Genomic DNA, 23884 nt, shown 5'->3' on the forward strand with positions numbered 1-23884 from the left:
GCACTTCTCAAAGATGAAATGCATGAAATCCAGAGCAGAAGAGAGCGGGGGGGAGTAGAACAGTGACTGTTTATAGTTAATTTGGCCGGGGGGGGGGGGAGATACATAGCTTTCCTACTTGTTATGTTTATTTCTGTGCCACCTTTTGTCCCAAAAGGCTCTCACAAGAACTCACAAAGGCAATCATAAAATTCAAGCAATAAAATACAGCAAAAGATTAAGTTAGTATCTCAACAACGTATCATATTTGTCCCATCTATAGTTCAGAAGAGGATTCTTTCCCTAGAAAACATCCATGGGTCATAGGATTTCAGGCAGAGCTCAAATGGAGTTTAGCAAATGCGATTCAGTATACAATTCAGCTGGGCCTCTCTGCAAAAGCTAAGAAGAAGAAATAAGTATTGTTATTTAGGCCAAATCACTATGTCCATTTATGGCACCCACATGAAGAATTAAGAAATAGTACCATATGGTTAATCATGCTGCAAGAAACAGCAAAAGAGGATGCATTGAGAACAAGAACATAAAGTCTTGTTACACCTTGAAGGCTAACAAATGGCATAAGCTTTCATGGACTAGAGCCCACTTCACCAGATGCATAAAGCCATAATAAGCTTTGTCAGTATTTAAGACACCACAAGAAGTTTGCTGCAACAGACTTGTAACACAGCTATCCTTGCCCTGTCAAATGGACCAAAAGTGCTCCTTCTCCAGTCTGTCTTGCATCTCACCATATGGCAAATTATAATGTGCATACATTATTCAAGAATGGAATAGTCGTGTCTTTGTAGCTATACAAACCAGAACTACTGAAATGCCATTTGGAAAGCTGGATCTAGGACAAGGATTAAATGTGTGCAGCCTCAGCTCTGCCAAGTATATGGAGCAAAACACACACAAAACTACAGCTCCTCCCCCCCCCCAACAACAAAGTCTTGTGACACTTCAAAGGCAAATAAATACAAGTGGGCTCTAGTTCACAAAAGCTTATAACTCTTATTCACCCATTTCTCTTACTATACTAAGACTCTATGGGATTTGTTGCAACAGAGTAATACAGCTTCTCCTGTTAAATTTATTGCTCTTGAATTTGCTAGTAGTATACATGGGAATAGTTCAAAATGTGGAATAATCTTCAGCGATTCTTCTTAATTCTTAAGAAGGTAATAATGGACTGGATTTAACTATACAGTCCCATCAGCAGAAGCCCTGCACAAAAGGGATTTCTCTTCTCTCCTCCACTGCATCCCCCAAAATTGGCTGGGGTGGGTGGGTCTGGAAAACCCCCTGCAGAACAACACACAGGAGGATTGGGGGTCATTCCATCCAGCAAGCTGAAATATTTGTGTTGTTGGAATGTTTGGCATAATGCAAAGTGAAATTCCTCCCACTATAAATAGACTTGTTGGGTGCAATAGTTCTTTTGCAGCAAAATCCTATATATATTTGTTTGGACGTAAGCCCCACTGTGTTCAACGGAGCTTTCTTTCATGTAAGGGTGCAAAAGGCCTGCAGTTTTAGAATCCTTTATCTTGCATCTAAATAAGCTCAGCTTTTCAGTCTTCATGGCATGATGCAAAGGTAACTCATTTTCAGACCTCTATTTGTACAAAATGGAAAAAGATTTCTGGAGGATAAAGCTATCAGTGGCTACTGATCATGATCACTATACCACAGTATGCGTGCTAAGAGAAAGGTGCGTTTGGCAAACCCTCACTATGATCAACTCCTGCCCAGAAACCTATGTCCCCACTTGTGGAAGGACATGTGGATCCAGAATTGGCTTCCACAGTCACTTACGGACTCACTGTTAAGACTGTGTTCATGGAAGACAATCTTACTCGGCTATGAGTGATCACCAAAGAAGAGAAGAAGCTGAATACCAGCAGCTGGGGGTCAAACAGCATGACAGGGCTACTGTGCTCAAGTCCCATTTTGGGCTTCCCAGAGGCATCTGACAGGCCACTGTGGGAACAGAATGCCAGATTAGTTACCGGTAGGCCACCCGTCAAATCCAGTAGGGTTTTTTGTGTTCTTATTGGAGATGGTGGGGGAAAATACTTCACTTTAATTGAACTCAAAATTAACTAACGTTAATCCAGAGTGCAGGGACAGACAGCCGTCCTTTTGACATAAAAACAATCATCCTTTGTCACCAGAAAAAGCAAGCAAAAAAAAAAAAATCTGCTGAAGTTTCAAGCACAAGTTGCGCCTTTGCTAAAGAAAGCAATTTGCTGAAATGGCTCTCTTACAAAACTCCTATTAGGAATGCCTACTTTGCCAAAGGGAAAAAAGGTGGTTCGTCTTACACTAGAACCCCGGCCTTGTTAAAGCTTAATTGAAAGAAGCAGCAGGGGGAAGAGGGCAGACAAGAGTTTTGTGGGTGGATGCAAGCGGTGCCTATTCCCCCCCCCCCCCCGGCCACTTGAAGGACATTTAGAGGTTGTGGAAATACACCCCCGTTGTGTCACAAATGTCACCTGGACAAGCCCCATTGAAAGGGCAAGAATCAGACTTAATTTATCTCATTCAGATTCAGCTTTCGGTGGTCAGTGTGCAAGAAATGTGAACACAGCTCTACGCCCCCATCTATGGCTCAGCTGGTTACCACTGATCTGCTTATGTGTCACAATGTCTTGCTTCTTAAAAACAAAAACAAAAAACCCTTGTCTATCATTTCAGTATCCCCAACGGAAGGGTAAAATCTTTGACGTATTTCTGCTACATATGAAATATTATAGAAGTTGAAGATTCATATGCTCTAAACCTGAAACCCGTGGTTAAAATCTCAGTTCAACAATGAAGTTCTCGTGTGAAATTAGCATGCTGCCATATTTCCTCTTTACTGATTAATAATCTTTCTGAGAAACATATGACTTCCACTCAAATGTTATTTTTAATGACAAATGAAGTTTAAAAATTTAAGCAATTTAAATGATGCTCAATGAATTCTAATTTTCATTTCTTGGCTGGGTGCAAACACTTTCCTTCATGTTCCTATTAAACATTGCCAATACCTACTGATTTATAGCCTGGATTGGATCCTGAGAAGCACGGCCAGGAGGAGGTTGGCATAAGATGGGGGTTTTCCATCAATTCATCCCGCTGAAAACCTCTTTTGAGGATTTAAGGGTCCTCCTGAATGGAGTGGTCTGTGAGGTGGTAATGGAAAGGGGGAGACAACTAAAAATCAGGTGGAGGAACCTTCTATGAGCAGTTTTGCAGGGGGCTGCAGAAGATAGGAGGGGTGGTGAAGTCATCTTCTGCCAACCCTCTTCCATCACAGCTATTCAGGATCTAAACCTCTGTTTCTTAGTCCCACTGAGTTAACAGGACTTATTTCCAAGTGAACATGGCCAAACTACTGGCACCACAATGGGAGAAAAAGCTAGCGGATGTAAAGACCTTTGGGTCAATTTGGCCTAACCTCATATAGTGTCATTTAGATATGGCAGCCCTGTTACTTTGGTTGTGGCATGCTGCAAGTCTGATTAACTTTAGGTGGGACTGTTCATGTTTCTACAGCTGGTCTGCATACCTAAGTAGAACCATGCCATGTTTTGTTCTAGCTCCACATTCATGAACAGGCAAGTGCAAGGCTAACGGTCAAAAGACAGAGCACCACACATGGGCTGGTTGTTTTATATTTTAGTCAGTTTTAGTACACTTAATACAATAAGACTGTTTCTGAAACATATTCATGCATTAATGAGTCTAAAGATAAGTGCCCAAAGGAAAGGCGTTTCTTGAGAAAACTGCCAATTTTGAGATGAAGGTTATTAGGCAATAACACACAGCTGTTGCACCTCTGGGACGTGAGAGTTCAGCTGTTCCTTCTTAGAATTAATAAAACAAACCATGAACTACTGACAAACATTTATACTGTTCAGACAAAATGCATCAGGGCCTCTAAAGGAAAATGAAGTGCCTCTGCTGATCTCAGTAAGGGAAGAGTCACAGCCTGACAGAACCAGAGGTAACCATTTAGAGGGGCTTGGGAATGTGATTGTTTGTGTCTAACTTTTAGGTACAGAAACCCCAATTTCTGCTTCTACTGCTGCAAACCTCTGAGACCTGTACATATTATGCAGATTGCTACATATTTTCTTCTCTTAGAAAATATACTCTGCTAGCCAAGCTGTACCCCTTTGAACACTAAAAGGTTTGTTTAATTCCTTCCCTGGGAGTGGAATTTTCCAAGGTATTACCTACCGAGTATGGTATTGCTATGCTGCTACCAGGGACACAGTGGTGGATTTCTTTCTTTTTTTTTTAATTGTCCCACTCATTTTAAAATGCCAGTGTAGACTATGGGAAAAGGTCATGGCTCAGTGGCAGAGCAGACGGTCTCAGGTTCAATCTTCCTGTCTCAAGGGAGAGAGAGAGAGTCTGTGCAGTGTAACATAGGTGGCCTAGCAGTTTACCTTAAAGGGTTGGATAAAATGTCATGAATGATCAATAGATGCTGTTCCTTCTTGAGGTCAGTAACCCTGGTTCTGGTTTCTCAGTGTGACCGTGACAAACCAAGGCATTGATTTTGTAGCTTGTTCTGTATAACACTTGCAAATCACCCTATCTTCAACCGGCAGTGGATGCCATTGCCATTATCTTCAACAAGGCTTTTATTTACACACCTAATGTATTTATGCCTTTGACATCAGTGGGATCAAGCTGTTTAAATGCACCCACACAGGCTTTTCAGTACAGTATTGCTTATGTCACATCCTGTGCATTCAGAGCACTTTCCCTGGCAATCCCACTGGTGTTACTAAGCCTCTTTCCGAGAACTGGCGTTGAGGACTGTGCCTGTATTTTAACTGCTCAGCAAGTTTTAGAGTCATGCTTCATCAGATTCATTCATTTATAAGATTTCTTACCACCATAGGTTCCCAGGGCGGGTAGCTGCATGGGAGGGAGAGCTGGGGCAAATAAAGAGGGCTGGGTAAGGATGTCAGAAACTCAAATCTTTGCTTGCTCTTCTATGAAGTTCACTGGGTGTGTGGCTTTGACAAAATTACTCTCACGCCCAAGGTTGTTTTCAAACTAGAGTGCTTCTTTGACTTTGCTGGAAGAAAGGCAGGACACAAATACAACAAATACAAGTTAATCCTGTCTCGGGCAGGCAGCAGAACTCTCCCTGTCATTGAAAGGACAAAGGGCCAAGCTAGAGACACATTAATACTTACCCATACAGAGAGCACGGGCAGATTGAATCAGGTGTTCAAGATTGCTGGTTCCCATTGTGCATCTGTAATGTTTGGAACCATGAGTCTCCCCAAATGTGTGGAGAGCTCTCACGCCAACACTGTCTATTCCTAGAGGTTGCTGGTGTGGTAAAACACTCCACACAATTGAGGAGAGTCACATAATGAGTTGCTCCAGTCACAAAGAGGCTATTTCTGGTATCCTCAAACATGCAGTAGATATAATGTCTACAGTAGTCCTCAAGAAACTAGAGGAGATGGAACTATTGTATGAAATTTTTCTTCTCCCCCAGCCTGTTTTTCCTCTCAGCACTGCACCAGTTCTTCTAAATGATGTACAAATTTATTATTCCTCTGCAGCCAACAGAGTGCATCTGTTCATAAACAGCATACCATGTAGTCTAAATTAGCATAGCCAATATATAAACTGCTTTTATTTGCTTAATTTCAGTTCTTTTTAATCATCTATTCATCTTGTGACTCAAAACACCACATCAAACTATTAAAACATAAGCAGAGTGATTTGCCATTTAATATAAATAAGAACTTTATGGAGAAACAGGGAACTTTATGGAGAAACAACCATTACTAATAGTTTAAGAGATTAAATTACTTATTGTAAGCTGGTCTATGTACAGAAAATTATTCAAATTTAGAGCAAAATGCTTCACATTTAGGAAACAAACCAAAGCTAATTTTTTTTGCCACATCCAACCCACGTGCAAACCTGCTTCTCAGAAGCCTATTATGCAGATGAGCAGAGTCTAATGAGTCCTGACAGTCATGCAGAAAATGGCATCTCTCTACCTTTGAAAAACACACATACACAAACTGTATGACAAGACTTTTCGGTAAGCACCACACACACAACAAACAAAACACCTCAAATGCTCAGTAACTGCAGAAATAAAGTTTAAAGAGCAGACAACAAAAACGAATCACACATGACAGTACAACAAGATCAAGAATGAAGGGGGTTTCAGTCTTTAATATAGTGGTACCCCGGGTTGCGTATGTAATTGGTTCTGGGTTACAGTTCACAACCCGAAAAGTACACAACCCGAACAAGCACACGAAAAACCTGGAAGTAGCGGTTTGTGCATGCGCAAACGCATCTGCGCTTGCGCAAACTGCGCAGAACGCTTCTGCGCATCCGCGCATTGCACGCACTATGGGTTGCGCTTCCGGGTTACCGGAGTTCGTTACCCGAAAAGTACGTAACCCGGAGCGTACATAACCTGACGTACGACTGTATATCAAGAATTAAGCTTGGGGAACAATTAGAGAAAAACAGTCAGATGCAGGTCACTAGCAACTGAGAGTTTGAAAGAACATTTATGTAGCTGATTTGTATTAAGAAAAACATATATGCAGAAACTTGAAAGGCTTCCGCAAACCATTTCTAACCACACACAGAAGCAGGAAGTAAAGGCCTGAAAAGGTTTTTGGGTATTTTTTTAACCTACCTCTCTTAAGTATGTAAAAAAAGGAAGGATGTAAACGTGGCTATATCTGTCTGTCCAAATGTTTACCACACTAAGGAAATCTTTCTGCTGTAAGAGGAACTACAGTATCCCTGTGTCATACCAAGAGCCATTTCCACTCTTTCTTTAAAAGTTTCACTTCTGGTTTAGCCTACTTTGTCTGGCTTTAGTTTCTATGGAGGATTCTGGTTGCAAGTTCCCAGTGACAAAGAACAGTTTTCATACCAGGGATCATTAGGAAAGGAACTGAAAACAAAACCACTCTTCATACAAATCTATGGCGTAATCCCACTTGGTTTATTGTGCTTTTAGTTTATTCTGGTTCCTGCACCTCAAAGAAGACATTGCGGAACTGGAAAGGGACAACCAAAATTATCAGGGGACCAGAAAAACTTTCCTATGAGGAAATGTTGTAATATTTGAGGGGAATTAGTTTAGAACAGCAATGGGGAACCTCCAGCCCACAGCCTTAATTCATCCTTGCAGGCGTCCTAATTCCCTACACCCATCTTCCCTCTACAGTGGTACCTCGGGTTAAGAACTTAATTCGTTCTGGAGGTCCGTTCTTAACCTGAAACTGTTCTTAACCTGAAGCACCACTTTAGCTAATGGGGCCTCCCGCTGCCGCTGCGCCGCCACCACACGATTTCTGTTCTCATCTTGAAGCAAAGTTCTTAACCCAAGATACTATTTCTGGGTTAGCGGAGTCTGTAACCTGAAGTGTCTGTAACCTGAAGCGTCTGTAACCCGAGGTACCACTGTATACAAGTCAGATAGGATGTGTGCTGGCAAGAGAAAACATGTAACCTGACATCACGATGACACCAGTGCTGGATTACCAAGAGTAGGCACCGGCCCCACGCCTTTTTAGAGGCCCTGCAACAATGGATCAAAATAATATTGATTTGATCTTGAAAGAAAATTACAATCAAACTTTCTTAGTTCAATGTTATCCAACTAGAGCACACGCACGAGAAACCTCCAGACACGAAGCTTTCTCTGTGTGTTGCGAGTTCCCGCCAACTCCAGATCCTAGTAGAATATTCGCAAGTAGCCAAGTAGAAGCTTTGAGATAATTTGTGAGCCCCCCCCCCCCCGATTTCGACTGTCTAGGGTCAGTCCTCCACAGGGTTTAATCCAGCACTAATGAAAACAATAGGACTTATTTCCGAACAAACATCTGCAGGATTGCACTGTTGAGAACTGCTGCTCTGTCCTCAAGCCAAGCAGAGTGAGAGCATCGGCCACCTTATCCTCTCATCTAATACCTATCTTTATGACTGGCTACACCACACCATCATTAGCAGAAGGTGGAGGATTTCAGGGTTCACAAAACCATCACCTGCCCATCCAGGGAATAACATCTCTGTCATCGCTTAAAAGAGAGTGAAAACTTACATTTGGAAAATTACGGCCTGAGTTATCTGCACACAAAAACCTAATCAAAGTGTCCTCAGAGGATCAAAAGCTCCGATAAGCATTTACAAGGACAGATGATACATCGAGCAGAAGATAAGTGGGAGATCCTGGCAGGCTCTGCAAGAGGCACAGGAAAACATAAGGAACAGAATATACTTCAGAGGCTAAGAAATGTTCTAGTAACATACTTCACTTACGTCATCCCCCAAATGCTGCTAATATCCTCAGCGAAAAATTCTCTTATTAAGGAATGCACAGCTTACAGTCAAATGTATACAAGGCTTAAAATACCAGAGCTAAGGAACAATTGGTCCCACTGGCTCCACACCACTGGGATGACTTAGTTGTGTGCCTACAGCAGGGAGGGAGTGTAAGGATAGAATGGTCCCCAATGTATTGACCACTACTACTGAATGCAGGTCCCAAAGGCTCCTTTGCCTTCCATAAAACTGATCTGTCTTCTCTTTCACCTTCTCTGCAGCATGAGTGTGAACATTTGTGTGCTCTTCTCAGTGGAAGAACGGGTATTTTTCATACAAAATAAAACTGCTGCACTCCGCAGGAGAGGCCTCCTACAGATACCATCCCATCAGTAGTTGCATTCTGTTGGATAGGAGAACTGGGCTTGTGGTGGCACCTGCCCCTTAGAACTCCTTCTATTGCCATTGTGCTTCTGGAGTTTTCAACAAGCCTTTTACATGAAGATCTTTATCCCAGGTTAAATCTGTAGTGGGTTTGAAAATGCTTTTGCATATTAAATTGTTTTATGCATGGAATGGTTTTTAATCATATGAGTTTGTTTTTTGCATATGGAATTGTTTTAAATTGTTTCATTCCTGATGTTCGTGCTGGGAAATCACTTTTAGATATTTTACAGACATCAAATAAATAGACAAAAGCGAGCTAGATGGATCAATGGCTTATGACTCAAAATAGGGCAGGGGTAGGCAACCTAAGGCCCGGGGGCCAGATCCGGCCCAATCGCCTTCTAAATCTGGCCCGCGGACAGTCTGGGAATCAGTGTACTTTTACATGAGTAGAATGTGTCCTTTTATTTAAAATGCATCTCTGGGTTATTTGTGTGGCATAGGAATTCGTTCATTTCCCCCCAAAAAATATAGTCCAGCCCACATCATGGTCTGAGGGATGGTGGACCGGCCCACGGCTGAGAAAGGTTGCTGACCCCTGATATAAGGGATGCTTCATAGGCAAAATTCACCTTTCTTAGAAAATATATACTTTTCCCACACTCAGCTGCCCCAAATATAAGACAGTATACAAGCAATAGCTTTCGTGCCTGTTGCTTTGCGCTGTATAAACATGCACCTAAGCAAGCATGTGAAATAGGAATCTCAAACAAGAGGCATACAAAAATCCTGTGACTACCTCCTAGCTCCAGTTCCAGAAGGCATAGGCTGATCCCACAATGCATGAGGCAGTGATGGGGGGCGGGGGGGGGGGAGATTGTGCAAGGAACCCAATGGAGAGCATAGCAATTTGGTACATGCTTTATTCAAAGGGCAAAATCTTTAAAAGTGCGCTCTTGATTAGCTTTTTTTTTCTTCCAAATGCAGAGATGCTTATACTATTCCTTATTGAGCCAGAACACCCAGAATCTACATCTATGCACAGGTATGCTGAGGAAATTACATTTTTCTCAGAAGTTTTGTACATTGGTTGAAACCTCCCCTCATTACCACCACTACAAGTCTTGTCACATTGTGCAATAACACAAAATACCAGAAGTGTAATGCAGTGTGAGGGCAATTATCCTCAATTATGATAGTTCTACACAGAGAGAGATCTCAGAAGTTCATGAAAATTAATATGCACTTGTTTACTTAAAAATTGCCTACTTTGCAGCTGTCATTCTTTGTTCACATGGCCAAGTGAAAAAAGAATTTGCATATAAAATACATAAATCACTCTCAGAACTCTTAAAAAGTTACTTCCAAAGTTGGGTAAGAAGGATGAATCAGTGTAAGGGAAGGGAAGATAATATGAAAAAATGCCCGGGGTATAGATGTCCACATGTGTTGAATCAAGACATTTCCAAGTCAAGAGGCAGAAGACCCAGTGAGTCACAACTCAATAGGGGGGGTTACCTTAGTTAAACAGTTAGGGCCTACTGAACTAATGAGGCCTTCTCTTGAACAGAAGTAAACACCACGGCGAGAGGCTAAACACTGACCAAGCAAGTGCACAGCATCCCCCAGTTCAGATGACAAGGGGAAACAGAGCTGGGTGCCATCTGCATACTGGTGAAACTTCACTCCAAACCCCTTAACAAATGTTCTCAACAGTTCCTTAGAGAAGAAAGTCAGACTAGAAATCTAATAACTAAAGAATAAGAGTTTAATTGGCATGGGGGTACAGGCAGCACAACTGCCATGGAGCTAAGCTGAAGTCGCTCATTACTACTTTCTGGTACCAGTCCTGCAGGTAGAAATGGAACAACTATAACAGTGTGCTCCCTACTCCCAACCCACTGAGATGGTTCAGGAGGATGTTATAATTGATGGTATCAAAAGCTGCCAAGAACTCAATGAGAATTAAGCAAGCTCAAACTCTCTTTGTCCTCCTTGATACAGGCCACCAAAGTCATTTCAATGCCAAAATCTGGCCTGGAGCCAGACTGAAATGGATCTAGATAATCGGCTTCCTCCAAAGACTCCTGACGCTGCACAGACACCACTCTCTTGATAATAACCATTCTCCAAAAGGAAATGTTTGCAACTGGCAGTAGTTGTCACTTGCTTCTGGATCCAGGGAAGGTGTCTTGAAAAGGGGACACACCACAACTTCCTTTAAAGGCAAATTACAGTTGCCTCTCACAAAAATGGCATTTACTGCTCCTGGGCCCAACCCAGGCAACCCCCAACCACAACCCTTGTATGACAGGAAGGTCAGGATTGCATGTGGTAGGCCAAAAAAATTGAAACACCTTGTCCACAATTATCTGGCTTTAGCTACTGAAATTGATCCCTAACAACCAGACTTGACATCTCCAGCTGATCCACAATATCTGTGGCATTAAGCTCCAGCAGAATGTGAGGGACTTTTCAAGGTGCCTTCCAAATTAAGTCACAGCAGGCTTTTGTGCATTCTAAGCTACTTGCCTTATGGGAAGATCCCACATTCCCACAAGCCCACAAAGCTGTGCTAGAAAGCTACTCAAGTAACAGTTAAGAAAACTTTCTTCACTGCCCCACAGGTGGCATGATTATGTGTTCAGCTGTTTTCACTATAACACTTGTGCCACCTGTACTGCAGCAGTCACTTGGCTTACTCCATCACTCAGAGCTTTCCTGAGGACCACAGAGCCATGCAGGATCCACAATGCTGGAGAGAGCACTCGTGAACAACTGCGCCACTGGCCCTCTTCATCTCACTATTCCACAGTGACACCAGGGCTTTGATAGGGGTGCCAGCCATGCCAACTGCACAATTCCCCAAAGCGTTCAGGAAGCTTCCTAATTAAAACAGAACAAAACAAAAACCTTCCAGGAGAGGATGATCCTAACTGGTCCTCCACCCCTGCAGGGAGCAATGAGCACCAAGCACCACAAATGTTAAACCTCACCAGGAAATGATCAGTCCATGATAACAAGGTAATTAAACACCACCAAACCATCAACCAGCCACCTGCTGGAAAAGACCAGCTTAAGCGTATGTCCTGCCTCATGGATTATTTGGCCATGATATGCCAAGACAACCCCATGATTGCAATAGCAGCCAAAAAGTCCCAAGCCAGCTCAGTCAACGGGAATGGGATTCTCTCAAGAGTATATGTTGAAAATTGTTCAATACAACTGCCCTAGTTTTTCCCAAAACCACCTCAGCCATTCAGACTGCTGGACAGTAGGTTAAAGGTTATTCCAGCTCCCAGCAAACACACACACACACACACACACACACACACACACACACACACATTCTAGTCTCATACCCGCTCACAATTTAGCTTCTGCTTTCCTCTCACACCAAAGCCAAACAATAAAGGAGTCCTCATGAGCTGCTAGTTCATCAGTGGGGCTATAGGGTAGATGGGTTTACAGATAAGGTTGAGGAGCGGGGGCAGTTTCAGGAACTGGTCCTCAAGAAGCATAGTAAGGCTTTATACAGCAATTTATTGGCTGAGATGTGATGTATTGGCAAAGACAACAAGTGAGAATACGGTTGAGATTATGTCTGGCAAAGCTGCTCTGCAGCCTTTCACTTTATAGCAAAATGAGAATGGGATACTGTGAGACATGTGTTCCACAAGTGTGATCCCCCCCAACCCATTTGTTTGTTTCTGTATGCCAGCCAGGGTGAAATAGTAACTCCGTAAAAGTTTGCACAGGAAAACTTAAAATAGATTCCCCTTGACCATGCCAGCTACTGAATTGTGTATTTATTCATCTTAGTGCCCCCCATTTCCCACTTCACCAAGTTCAAGGCACTCTGTCCTTACTAATATGGAGCCAACTTTTTGAAGTGTGGTAGTGCCCCTCTTATTGAAAGATCAAGGGTAACTTTCTGTTCGTCCTCTGTAAATTGAGTAATTGATTAAGATTAGAGTCAGGGACTTGCGTACAAAACAGACATAAATCACATAAACTTTAAAAAATGGCCTTGTAACCACAGTTTAAATATCAGGCAAGGAAGATAAACATGGGTAGAATTACTTCATTGTGCTCTTCTTCCCAGTTTAAAACCTTGGGTATTTTTTCATTAATCTTTGGTTTGTCAAACTCACATTCAACAGGTACTCAGAGGCAGAAGTAAAGCAAGTAATATTTTCCAAAAAGGTGATTATTCTGCCTGGAGATTATAGTAGGATTATGTCCACTGCTACAGCATCTGCATTTCTTGAGAGTAATTCACTTCTCTGGGCCTATGCTATCGTCTTAGATTTTGTGATGAAACCAATTGTTGCTTTGAAATTAGGCCCTCGTTTTCAGGTTAAGGATAAAATGAGAAATGGGAGAATATAAGGTTTTTGTGTGCTTCCTTTTCTGACAAATACCAACATAAGAGTCCTTGAAGAGCACCTTAGAGGCTGGCAAATGGATTGTGGCACGAGGCTTAACCAGGAGCCAGCTTCATGAGATGCAACAAGTGGACAATGAACAGCTTGTGAGTGGAAGGCTGCCTTCTTGCAGAACATTCCCCGACAGAGATTGCAACACTGCAGCGAGAGGACAACTGCTCAGCAGACGGGCGCTTGCAGAAATAAAATAAAAACCACAACTACGTAATCCTGGCAGAAAGAAGCAGAACAAAAGCAGTAAATAGATAAATCCAGTTATGAAACTAAAGAAGCTGATACTTTAGACAACACTAAAATGGAAGCTTTTTGAATTACCTTTCTACAATAAGGTGTAGTTTTATCCAGTATATGAACCTGATCTCACATAATCCTGCAAAAAAAAAACTTCCTGCAACTGTAATCTGCTAAATTATCATGGTATTGGGGTGGGGATTTATCCTGGGTGGCTAGAACCCATATTCAAACAGTCTAGGAAAAAGGTCTTGACACAATCAGATTGCATTTAGGAGTCCCAAAAAGAGGAGGAGGAAGTAATCCACTCATTCAGAGAACAAATAGGAAGCAAAAGCCGGGGGGGGGGGGAGAGCTGTAAGGATAGATTGAAATTTAATGTCAGGAACAGATTTCATATACATACTTAAGATAATAGATTCTCCACCCCTCTCCTCAAAGGTGAAAAGAAGGATAACAGCAACTCAATTTCAATACAGTAAGCGACTTTAATTCTTTTCAGAGACTTTTGACATTGAGTTACATGCCTCTTTCAGGGAAACCACATGCAAAAGGGGACTGGGCTCCTTCAATCTTTCATGATTGTAAGACAGACTTCAGCAGGTGTGACTTGCTGAGAAAACAGCTCCTGATAAAATTGCCTTCTACACAGCCATGAAAGGTCACATGTCACTGCCCTCCTCTGTATCTGGTTCACCCCAAAGATGTGTGTCCCCTCAAGGTCAAAATTCTCTGAAACTTAAGGAAGGCATTTGGGGGTGAGGGAAACTGGAAGTGGCAAAACACAGTGTGGGTAATCATCTAAAAATATAAAGGCTGCAATCTCACAAGTGTTCCTTCCATTAATGATGCCCCCTCTCCTTTTTGCTCTGTCCTATTGGATAATAAGTAGGCTAATAATGAATATTGGGGCAGCTTCTCTTTTTATCATCATGACTCACACCCATCACATACCTTGCCACCTTGTGCTTCCAATCATACCAGCCTCTCATTCCAATTATGAATCTGGACTCAGGCAACTAAAACACCAAACAGAGACACAATGGGAAGTATGGAGTGGAGAGCCCCTCACCTTTATGGCAATGATGCAACAGGCCCTGCTGACACAGAAGTAGTTTAATTCTTGAGTGCTGCCAAATAGCAAAATGTTCATTTCCATCTTTGATTGGAACTGATTTGCAGGCAGATTTTTAGAATACGAACAGGGATGTTATATAATCTTCCAAATGAATCATCATCATCAGTCACACATTAGGGTTCACATTTTCAAACAAAAAAAAATTGCAGAGACCTAACATTATCTAAGTATTTGAGGACTCTTGATATCAACATTACAATGGTAATTTCAGAAAACATTTTAAAAATGTATGAATAATCAACGGGCTAGAATAATTTGCATGTTGCAAAACTTGGGTGTAAAAAGGGTACATTCAACTAGTCAGCAAGGCTGTGCACACACTCCTGTTTACTCTGGATCCAGTGCATTGTCATGGGTGGTTATTTATTGTGTTGTTTCTTAACAAACGGTGTATTTTGCTCCAAACCAGCTTCAATCCAAATTGAGAAGCTGTGTTTTTAGCTGGTAATAGGCACACAAGCTACAGAACAGACGGAAGACTAAACAACTACATAAGAAACAAAACCATGTATTCAAGGTATTAGTCAACTCATGGCATCTTCTCACACATTTTGTAATCAGGTACCTTTACCAGAGTTTTAAAAAAAACCAAACCCACACATGCTACATTCCACAATCAACTGAGGTGAATTCACATGTGTGTAATTTATTGGTGTTCTTTTCAAAATGCAGTGACATGTTCAATTCCAAACATTTCCTCATAAAGCTGTACGGTGGATTCAGTCTGATGTCTTGAGTCCCCACCACTGCCCCCTCCACTTTCCTGATTGAAGTTAACCACTTTATCCAAACAAATTAAAGGAATTGTGTATGCTCCTGTCTCCAATAGTTTGCAGCACTCTTCCCTGATTTATACCAGTGAACGTATCTTATAGCTACCATAAAACAAATCTTGAAGTCCAAACATTAGCTGAGAGGTCAACTAGTACATTTTGCAGTTTGTGCTTGGGACAGCTGCTCATATTATACCTGCACGCCTTCCCTTTATTCTCTAGAGCAAGTTCAGTGCTACCTATCCCACTGACTTTCAAACTATACAAGACAGGGCACCTCAAGTGCATAAACTCTGCCTATATATTACAGGCCTCCATTTTGAATGAGGTTCAGTACAGGGGATTATTCAACAAATGTTTCTCTAACCCATCCCATGCAAACTGGCAAGTATTTCAGCTCCTTCTGGAAATCCAGAACACTCTCTCTCTCAGGCTACCTAATAAGGAGATGAGAGTAACAATTAGTCTGAATGAACAAGCCAGAAAATGAGTGCTATCTATTGTCAAGCATAGATGACGCCACAAAGGACGATGGATGAGGGACGAGGGGGATAGCAGATTGGTAGATGGTGTGTGAACTTGCGCCACAAAGAACAGATGGTTAATAAATAATGAGCAATATTGAGCAATAACTAAAGATAATATTGGCCATGAAATCAGAAGAGACATATTCTGTGGATTATCCTCAGGAAGATTCGGTATGGTCTTGTTTAGTTTTAGGTGGATTGCAGGAAACAGTTGGGAATTCTTTGCAACATTGAATAAATAAAAGAGAAGAAATCTTAAGTACTGAAGTTTTGTTTTGATGCCCAATGTTATGTTATGGACATGACCTAATATAACTGCTTTGAAGTCTAATCATGGAAAGAAGTGTCTGGATTCTTTTGTTGCAATAGCAATCCGCAAGGAACATTTAACACACACACATCTTTAGGATGATATCCTGTTGTCTGGTTATGAAACACAATATAAGTTCCATATTTAAGTGGCAAAGCAGAGAAGGTGATAATTAAACATGCACTAAGATAGCTCACTGAGGGGGACCAAAAAGCTTTAAGGAAGAAAAGGTGAAATGAATGTCAAAGGGGAATCTCAGAGCATAGTAAGACAAGATCCACCTGTCAATGAAGAACAAGTAATCAGCTAATTTAGATAAGGGGAAATTAGCTCCAAACCATAAAGGGGTATCATTATCTACAAAGCCACTGAAGTACCACAAAATGATAGGCTGGCATGTTGCTTATAATCCAGCAACATCAACTCAAGTCAAAACAAGTCTTACCCATTCATTGCAATGTTGCACACCAAGTTTATCAGCTGCAGGAAGTAAACAATATGTATGTCACTACAGTGAAATGGCTGGGCCCAAACATATAGCAGATTTCCGTCCATTGCAAGCTTAAATCTATTTTTATTATAATTTAACTATGGCAGCATATTTTATCTATTCCCAGGTGAAAAAGCTATTCAGATGCATTGATATGGTGGTCCCACTATGGTTTTTCACCACTCCCCCCATTCCACTAGGGAAAACATTCTAGCCCCATGGGTTTTCCAAAAGGATGGAATGGGAATTATACAGCAGGGGTGGCTAATCTGTAACAGTGAGCTAGATCAGCTGTCATACTAAACTACAGTATAGTTTATTGTGAAAGGAACAAATTGATAAAGCTTTGGGCTCATGTACTCCGCCCCACACTCCTCCTCCAGCTCATCCATGAGAAGGCAATTAGAAGTTTTTGTTTTAATCTGTTTCTACCTGCACTTTGTTGCTCCATTCAGACCCAATAAACTGTCCCTAATATTAACAATGGTTTGCTTAAAATCAGTCAGCTTCAATGAACTCTCATGTTCAGAAACAATGCTAAACTGTGGTTAACCAAAATCAGGGGGTTTTTTTTATCTCCTTCTCGCAGCCATGCCAGAGGAGGAGAGGGAGCATGTGAGCCTAATGCTCCCTGTGGTTCACATCCATTACAATAAATCATGGCCTACTGGGACATCTGAGCTGGTTCAATGTAGGCACCAACCAAGCCAACCTCTCTGCAGGGAGAATGCTAAAGGTATGGCATCAAAACCATATCTTGGGTTGCCACCCACTTTGCTTCACATGGCGAGATACTTGGAAGAGAGCTTCTGCAGATGATCTCAGGGGAATGACAGGTATAAGACAGGAACAAAAATAGATGATTAAGGAATGGCAGTAGCTTATTTGGAGATCAAAAGAAAGTATAATCTAATATAGAGTTCAATCTTTGGGTGAGTTATCCTAGCCAAGTCCCAATTGGTTAGTGTGTTATGTAAGGACTGTGGCTCAAGAGAAGCATAATACGAGAAGTTTCTTTGGCAAGCGGAAAAGCTTTATACCTGTAAGCTCTTAGATAAAAGCAATTGTTACCACTACAGAGGGTTAAACAATGTTTAAGTAGCACATTAACTCTTGCATTCAAACCTTTCATAGTGATTTCTCAATATATGTATAAAAATGGTATTTCATTAGCCCTGTTGTGTTACTCATTCCGGTACTGTGGCAATGTCCTTAGTATGTTCAATGCCTGTATCTTTGCTGTGTTAACTATCAAAATACCAACCATGATAACAAAATAAGATGCTTCCTAAAAGCTTTTCTGAATGTTAAGAGCAGAATGGGAATAATAGCTTTATAATTTAAGGTTTTACAGTGCAATCCTGTCTACCCATAAGTAAACCTCTGTGAGTTCATTGGTGGCTTACTCCCAAGTAAATTGATAAAGGACTGTGGTTTAAGACCCAAGATTGAAATCCTATACCCACCTACCTGGGAGTAAGCCATCACTGAACTCAACTGAGCTTTATGTTTAGTAGGAATGTGTAAGACTGCACTGCATAATGCCTTAAAAGGCAGAAATTGAACTTTCATTTCCCCCCAATATTTCTCATTAACAGCTACAGTATCTAAGGAATACAGAGGAATGTTGATTATTTGGGCTTTTTCCATGATGTAAGTGAGAATGGTCTGTCTGGACTTTCTCTGCATGGGATCAGAATAAAACTCTCTTCTGCAACTTCAAAAAAGTTCTAATGTAGAATTCAAGAAAACAAACAGAAAGTAAAGTCAGCAAGGAGCTTTGATGCATCAAATAAACATTTCACTTTAGTGCTGGGTGAATATTAGTCTGCTTTATCCCAGCTTTGGTACAAACTGTTGCTACTGTGATGACTGGGCAAAAGAATTTTCTTTTGCTTAAACAAGAAAGCACCTGCTGACACAATATAAAGAAGAGCTCTTCAAGCTTCTGTAGATGGGGAGATGAAAGATTCCTAAAGATACTGGGACAGTTATATGATCACCCTAAACACCCCTGGCATTTTCAAATGGGAATTAGCCCAAGAATTTAAATATGCACAGAAGAATCTTTAGTTCTCCAGCAACTGTTGTGGGAGAATATTAAGACATTCCATGTTCCAGAATGGAGGAACATCACTTGTGCAACAAAATATAAGCATAATCCTACATATCCACATAATGTGCGACATAAATGCCACATTTCAAGCCTTAAAGATTCTATCATTTTAATGTAAATCAACCTCTTTCTCCACAATTTTAAATAATGTATGTAGTATTATGTTCTCTATTTCTCCATATCTTACTCCTAAGAGTACCGGTATATATAACTTGAAAAATATGTTTTTAACAGCAATCCTGGCACACTGCAATTTCAAGTGGAATGGAGCTTTAATGATGCAAATGTTTTAAAAAGACCCATAACAAAATAACGTATTTTATAAATTCTACAACTTCCCCACAGCAAAGCGAGGAAAATAGATTTTTTACTACTAGGAACTGCTCATACCTAAAGAAAAGTTTTATATAACTTCCTGCTCATTATTAATATACCATGTTAGTTCTAGTAAAAAAAAAAAAAAACCACATACACAAAATGCATACAAGTAAGTGGCTATTGGCAAGGAAGAAAACTGATGTGTATGTTACACCAAAACACTCAGACTCATAGAATAGAATCCAATTAAATACCAATGTGTGCAAGTAATGAGCTTTTGTAATTGCAAAAGTGGTTCTGTGCAATTCCAACTGCACTCTGTAAAGTGTGGGAGCATGAGAAGTCTCTGTGCTAGATAAGAGCACAGGTCCTTCATGAGTCAAGGATGTTAAACTCCCAGCTATTAACATTAATGTTTGTGTAGGTTGCTCTAGTGGAAAGCTTGCTTGATAAAGTTAAGCGGCTTAGCTTAGCAAAATGACAGAAGTAGCCTTAATAACCTCTTAACCTTTCTGCATGGCACAAAGCTGCTTCTCATTGCTTTCCACATCAGAAGATGCGAAACCCACCACCCTCCTGAGGCTCTCTTATTTGATGAGTATAATCATCCTCCCTCCCACATGACAATAACACAGCCTAGATCAACCTGACAAAGAGTTTGCAGGTCCTATGTTTTCAATGGCTGCAGGGATGCCTATCAGGTTGTCTGTGGCTCTTTCAATTGGTGGACTTGAAGTTTCCATCAAATCTGTTCCTAGAATGGATTCTGATCTTGCTTTTTGGCTAACTCTATTTTGTAAACTCTACAAATTGAGGCAAATAATGTAGAGCAAGGTGAAAATGAATTTGACCCTTTGGATAGTAGAAATACAAGTGTGTGTTTTAAAAATATATACATTTATATCTTGCCCTCTCTCCAAATGAGTTTTGGGTGACATGCATGGGCCTCCTCCTACCTTTAACCCCTCAGTGACCCTGTGAGGGAGGTTGGGCTGAGAGACAGTGACTAGCGCAAGGTGCACATATTTCTGTGATGCACATAAGCATAGCTGCAGCTACAGTTTTCAGACAAAAGCTTCTCTCTCTTGTCCCAGTATTTCATGCAGGGTTCTGAGGTCTGGTACATATTCCAGTGGGGCAGCTACTATACAGATGAATTGCTATACAGGTGAAATTTCATCTCTGTAAAATCAAGTGCTTGGCTGATAAAATAAGTAATTTATTTGGATGTCTAATCAACTCCCTAAGATGAAGGAAGAATAGAAATAAACTGTAAAGTAGAAATAAAGCATCATTTTTTAACTCCAGTGAGCGAAATTAAGCCCACTTTCAAAGGTTTCGTAGGGCTGCAAAGAGAATTTCAGACTAGGACTTTTATGCTCCTCATTATAGAAAGGGAACTTCATAATTGCATTGTAAGACAGCCACAGTTCAGCAGTGTGCCTGCCAGGCTTTATAAGGCAGCCAAGTATACTAAATATGACATACGGTATAAGGAAGAGCAAGGCAGAGAAAAGGGAGACAGCTGAAGCCACTAGCTCACAGGAGCTCTGAGCAGTAATTCAATACCGTTAATTCTTCATCAACCAACTGTTCTCACTGCCCACTGACAGGGTTGAAGGGAGGAGTCTCAATTACAAACTTGCAAGCAAAAAGAGGGGGGGTGGATTTTATTCTCATTATATCAGAACAATGCTGGCTGGGGAGGGCACCTTTATTTTAAATCAAGTCATTGAATGCACCAAACTGGTTTCAGATGTGGTTTCAATTCCCCCCCCTTTTGAGTCACAAAGAAGAAACTACATACAAAGTCTTCAAAAAGCAAAAATAAAGGCCAATACACTCGGAAATTTCACAATGAGAGGCAGCGGCGTCTCTTCAATTCAGTCACATAAATGGCTTTTTCGGCCAGAAACAGAGTTCTGCCTTCTTTTGTTGTACTTGCAGGGGACCAAAAGACATCCCAGCTGCTGCTCAAGTTCATTGTTTTTATTTCAATTTCTGGAGGAGGGGGGCACAGCAGATCCTGAAAGGCCCTGAGTTTTGAAAAGCATATTCTTTCCCTTCCACAGAAACAGGGGTTAAAAAAGGAGCAGAACAATTCTTCCTACGAAAACAGTTTGCTTCGAAACGGACTGGTTCTACCGCCAGCATGCCACTTGGCTATAGAACAAAAGCCATCCGTTCCTGCATCTGTCTCCTCTCACTCATGCCCGGTCTGCCAACTGTGCCCACTAAAAAGGCAACAGGTCCTCTTCTTCTTTGCATCCCCAGCCCTCAGCTTGTTAAAGTTTTTCCTCATTCAATTCCAAACATTTCCATTTTGAAGTCCCACTGACTGCCCGCTTGAGACTTATTCAGGATCACATCTCTTGAAATGCACCCTGTGTTTCCTACGCATTTGCATACCATAGTGCATAAAGTGGAATAAATTCACGGGATACAGATTTTTTTATTCCCATCAAATCAGACGCAGATGTTTCATGTCAACATTTAAAATGCACAGCTCTTTCCACCGGCAAAGCAGCTTCACCCTACACACCAGTTCAGACCACGGGTGCCTTTTTTGCCCTGCACTGCCTACTGTGAGCAGCAGCAGCAGCTCTTTAAAATAATCAAGCGAAGGGTCTTTCCCTGCCCTGCTAACCCTTAAGTTTTAACTGGAAATGGTGGGGACAGAACATGGGGGGGGGGGGAGAGAGAGAGAGAGAGAGAGAAGCCACATGCATGCAAACAGCTTCTCTACTATTGTGCTGTGGCCACTCCCCCTTTCTGACGCTGTTGTCCTATGCCCACTTTAAGCACCAGGTAAGTGTGCAATAATACATCAGGCTGCACATGCACATGCACATTTTTCTTTTTTCTTTTTTTCGCCGTTTCCTTGTCTAACCAAAAAGGGATTGCCTCTGAGCACCTCATAGCCCCACCTTCGTTCATTACACGGTCCTCCTCCCTAGAACCGTAAGCTGCAGAGAATCAAAATGCCGCTAGGAATCATTAGGCTCAAATCCTTACCCTGAAATAAGATTCAAATTTTGAGCTGGTGGTGAGGGGGGTGGGGGGAGTCGTTACTGAAACAGATCTTCTTTTTAAGAGAAATCAAGAGGAAAATGGGAAATCAGCAGAAACAAGTTCTCCTCTCCTAAACCCCCCATATCTTCAGTTAAAACCATCCCTACTTAATTCAGCAATACCATCCGGATTTGACAGCTTGCCACAATCAGAGCGGAGGATGGACCGGTATGTCAGAGATATCTTGTCCTCCGGCGGCGGCAGCAGCAGCAGAAAACAGGGAGTGACAGAAAGCAGCACGTGCAGGAAGGGAGGGGAGGGGGCGAGGTAGAGAAAGAAAAAGAGAGAAGAGACATAGAAACTGCCATTGCTGTTTGCACTAACAAAAGAGAGCTGTAAAAGCAGCCGGGGCAATGGGACCAGGGCACACACAGATAAGCTGCTTCCCAGGAGGTGGGGCAGTTCCCCCTCTCTCTCTCTCCCACACCCCCCCCAAAGGCAAAAGAAGGTGCCGCCCCCGCCTTTCCCCAGAAGACACGCGGGAGCAGGTCCCCACTGACGACCAAGCGGAGGAGGTCATCCTTGTCTAACGGCTCCGTGAGAAAGCTCTCCTCCGAAGACGCTCGAGGAAACCCAGAGCCCGCCCGCGAGTCTCCGGCTCGGCGGCAGCGGCAACCGCCCTTCGAAAACCCCACACACACACCGCAGCCGCGCTTACCTGCCAGGGTCTTGTGCACCGTGTTGCCCATCACTGCTTCATGCACTCACGCCACGCAGAGGGGCTGCTCGGCGGGGCAAGGCGCTCTCGGAGCCCGGAGCTGCACGGCGGCGCTCCGAGGGTCCATTGACCGGGGCGGAGAGGGAGGGGGGCCGCCGCCAGCTCCGGTGGCTCGGCTGGGGCTCGCGAGTCTCCCCTGCGCTTAACCCCGAACCAGGCACTGAAGCAGCCCCGGCGAGTCAGCAGCGCCCCCAGCTCCCCACGGCCGGGGCCGCCTCCGGAGGGTTGGCCGAGGGCTCGGAGCCCAGCCCTCGTCTCCGCCCAGCCGGGGAGGAGCCCGCCATGCACGCATTGTTTGAAAGTTGGCAGCGGCCTGCCGAGCCTACGTAAGGAGGGATTGGTGGCGGGGGCGGCGACGCTGAAGGGCGGGAGGCAGCGGGGGGCGCCTGTGCCGTCACAATGCGCGCGGCGGCAACGGGAGTGGGTCCGGGTAGAGGGGCATGCATGCCCACGAGTGGCCCTCTAAAGTGGCTCTCCCCGACGGCTGGGGCCCTGCTTGCGGGGAGGGGCAGCCCGCTTCGAAGCAAGTAAAAAGGAGAATTGCACACACACACCCCTAAACTACGGATATATGTATATGGGAGGCAGGTGGAAGGCGTCGAGGAGGAGAGGCGAAAGGCAAGCTGCGGCGAATCGCAGAATGGCTGAGAGCTGAAACGTGCTCAGAGGTCACCCAGCCCACCCGCATCCCTGAGGCTGGATCAGGGTCAACACAGCCCACTTTGTACATTTCGACTGCAGTCTGCAGCTTCTTACCGAAGCTCGTGGCTAGGACGCCAGCTTCAGGGCGCTTCTACAACGTGCTGCAGCCCTCCATCCCGCCAGCGTAGGTGTGCACACCGGAACCTTCGCCCCGCTAAATGCTACCCACGTGGTCCTTGCTAACCTTGTGATTCCCCACCCCCGCCCCCCACTGCATGCAATATACAAACAACGCGTCGACGTCTGCAGGAAAGAATCCGCTTTGCAATTCTGCAACAGTTTTGCAGTTCTGGCTGTGGTTGCCAGAAGCTCAGAATGGTTGGTGACAGGTGGATCCCACTCGGTCA

The 23884-nt window shown here is 42.9% G+C and overlaps 1 protein-coding gene across 2 annotated transcripts in view; it reads right to left on the minus strand.

Moving 5' to 3' along the window:
* Positions 1-23059, minus strand: part of NEURL1B (neuralized E3 ubiquitin protein ligase 1B) — a 46593-nt gene extending 23534 nt beyond the window's left edge. Inside the window, exon 1 of one of the 2 annotated variants that reach the window (XM_033139946.1) lies at positions 22776-23059. In XM_033139946.1, coding sequence (XP_032995837.1) covers positions 22776-22806 — 31 coding nt within the window. In that variant the 5' untranslated portion in view covers positions 22807-23059. Of the gene's footprint in view, positions 1-4877; positions 4924-22775 lie in introns of those variants that run through there. The other variant, XM_033139947.1, reaches the window with a different exon arrangement.
* Between the last annotated feature and the right edge of the window lie 825 nt (positions 23060-23884).

This window comes from Lacerta agilis, chromosome 2 (assembly GCF_009819535.1).
Source record: "Lacerta agilis isolate rLacAgi1 chromosome 2, rLacAgi1.pri, whole genome shotgun sequence".
Classification (NCBI taxonomy): Eukaryota; Metazoa; Chordata; class Lepidosauria; order Squamata; family Lacertidae; genus Lacerta; species Lacerta agilis.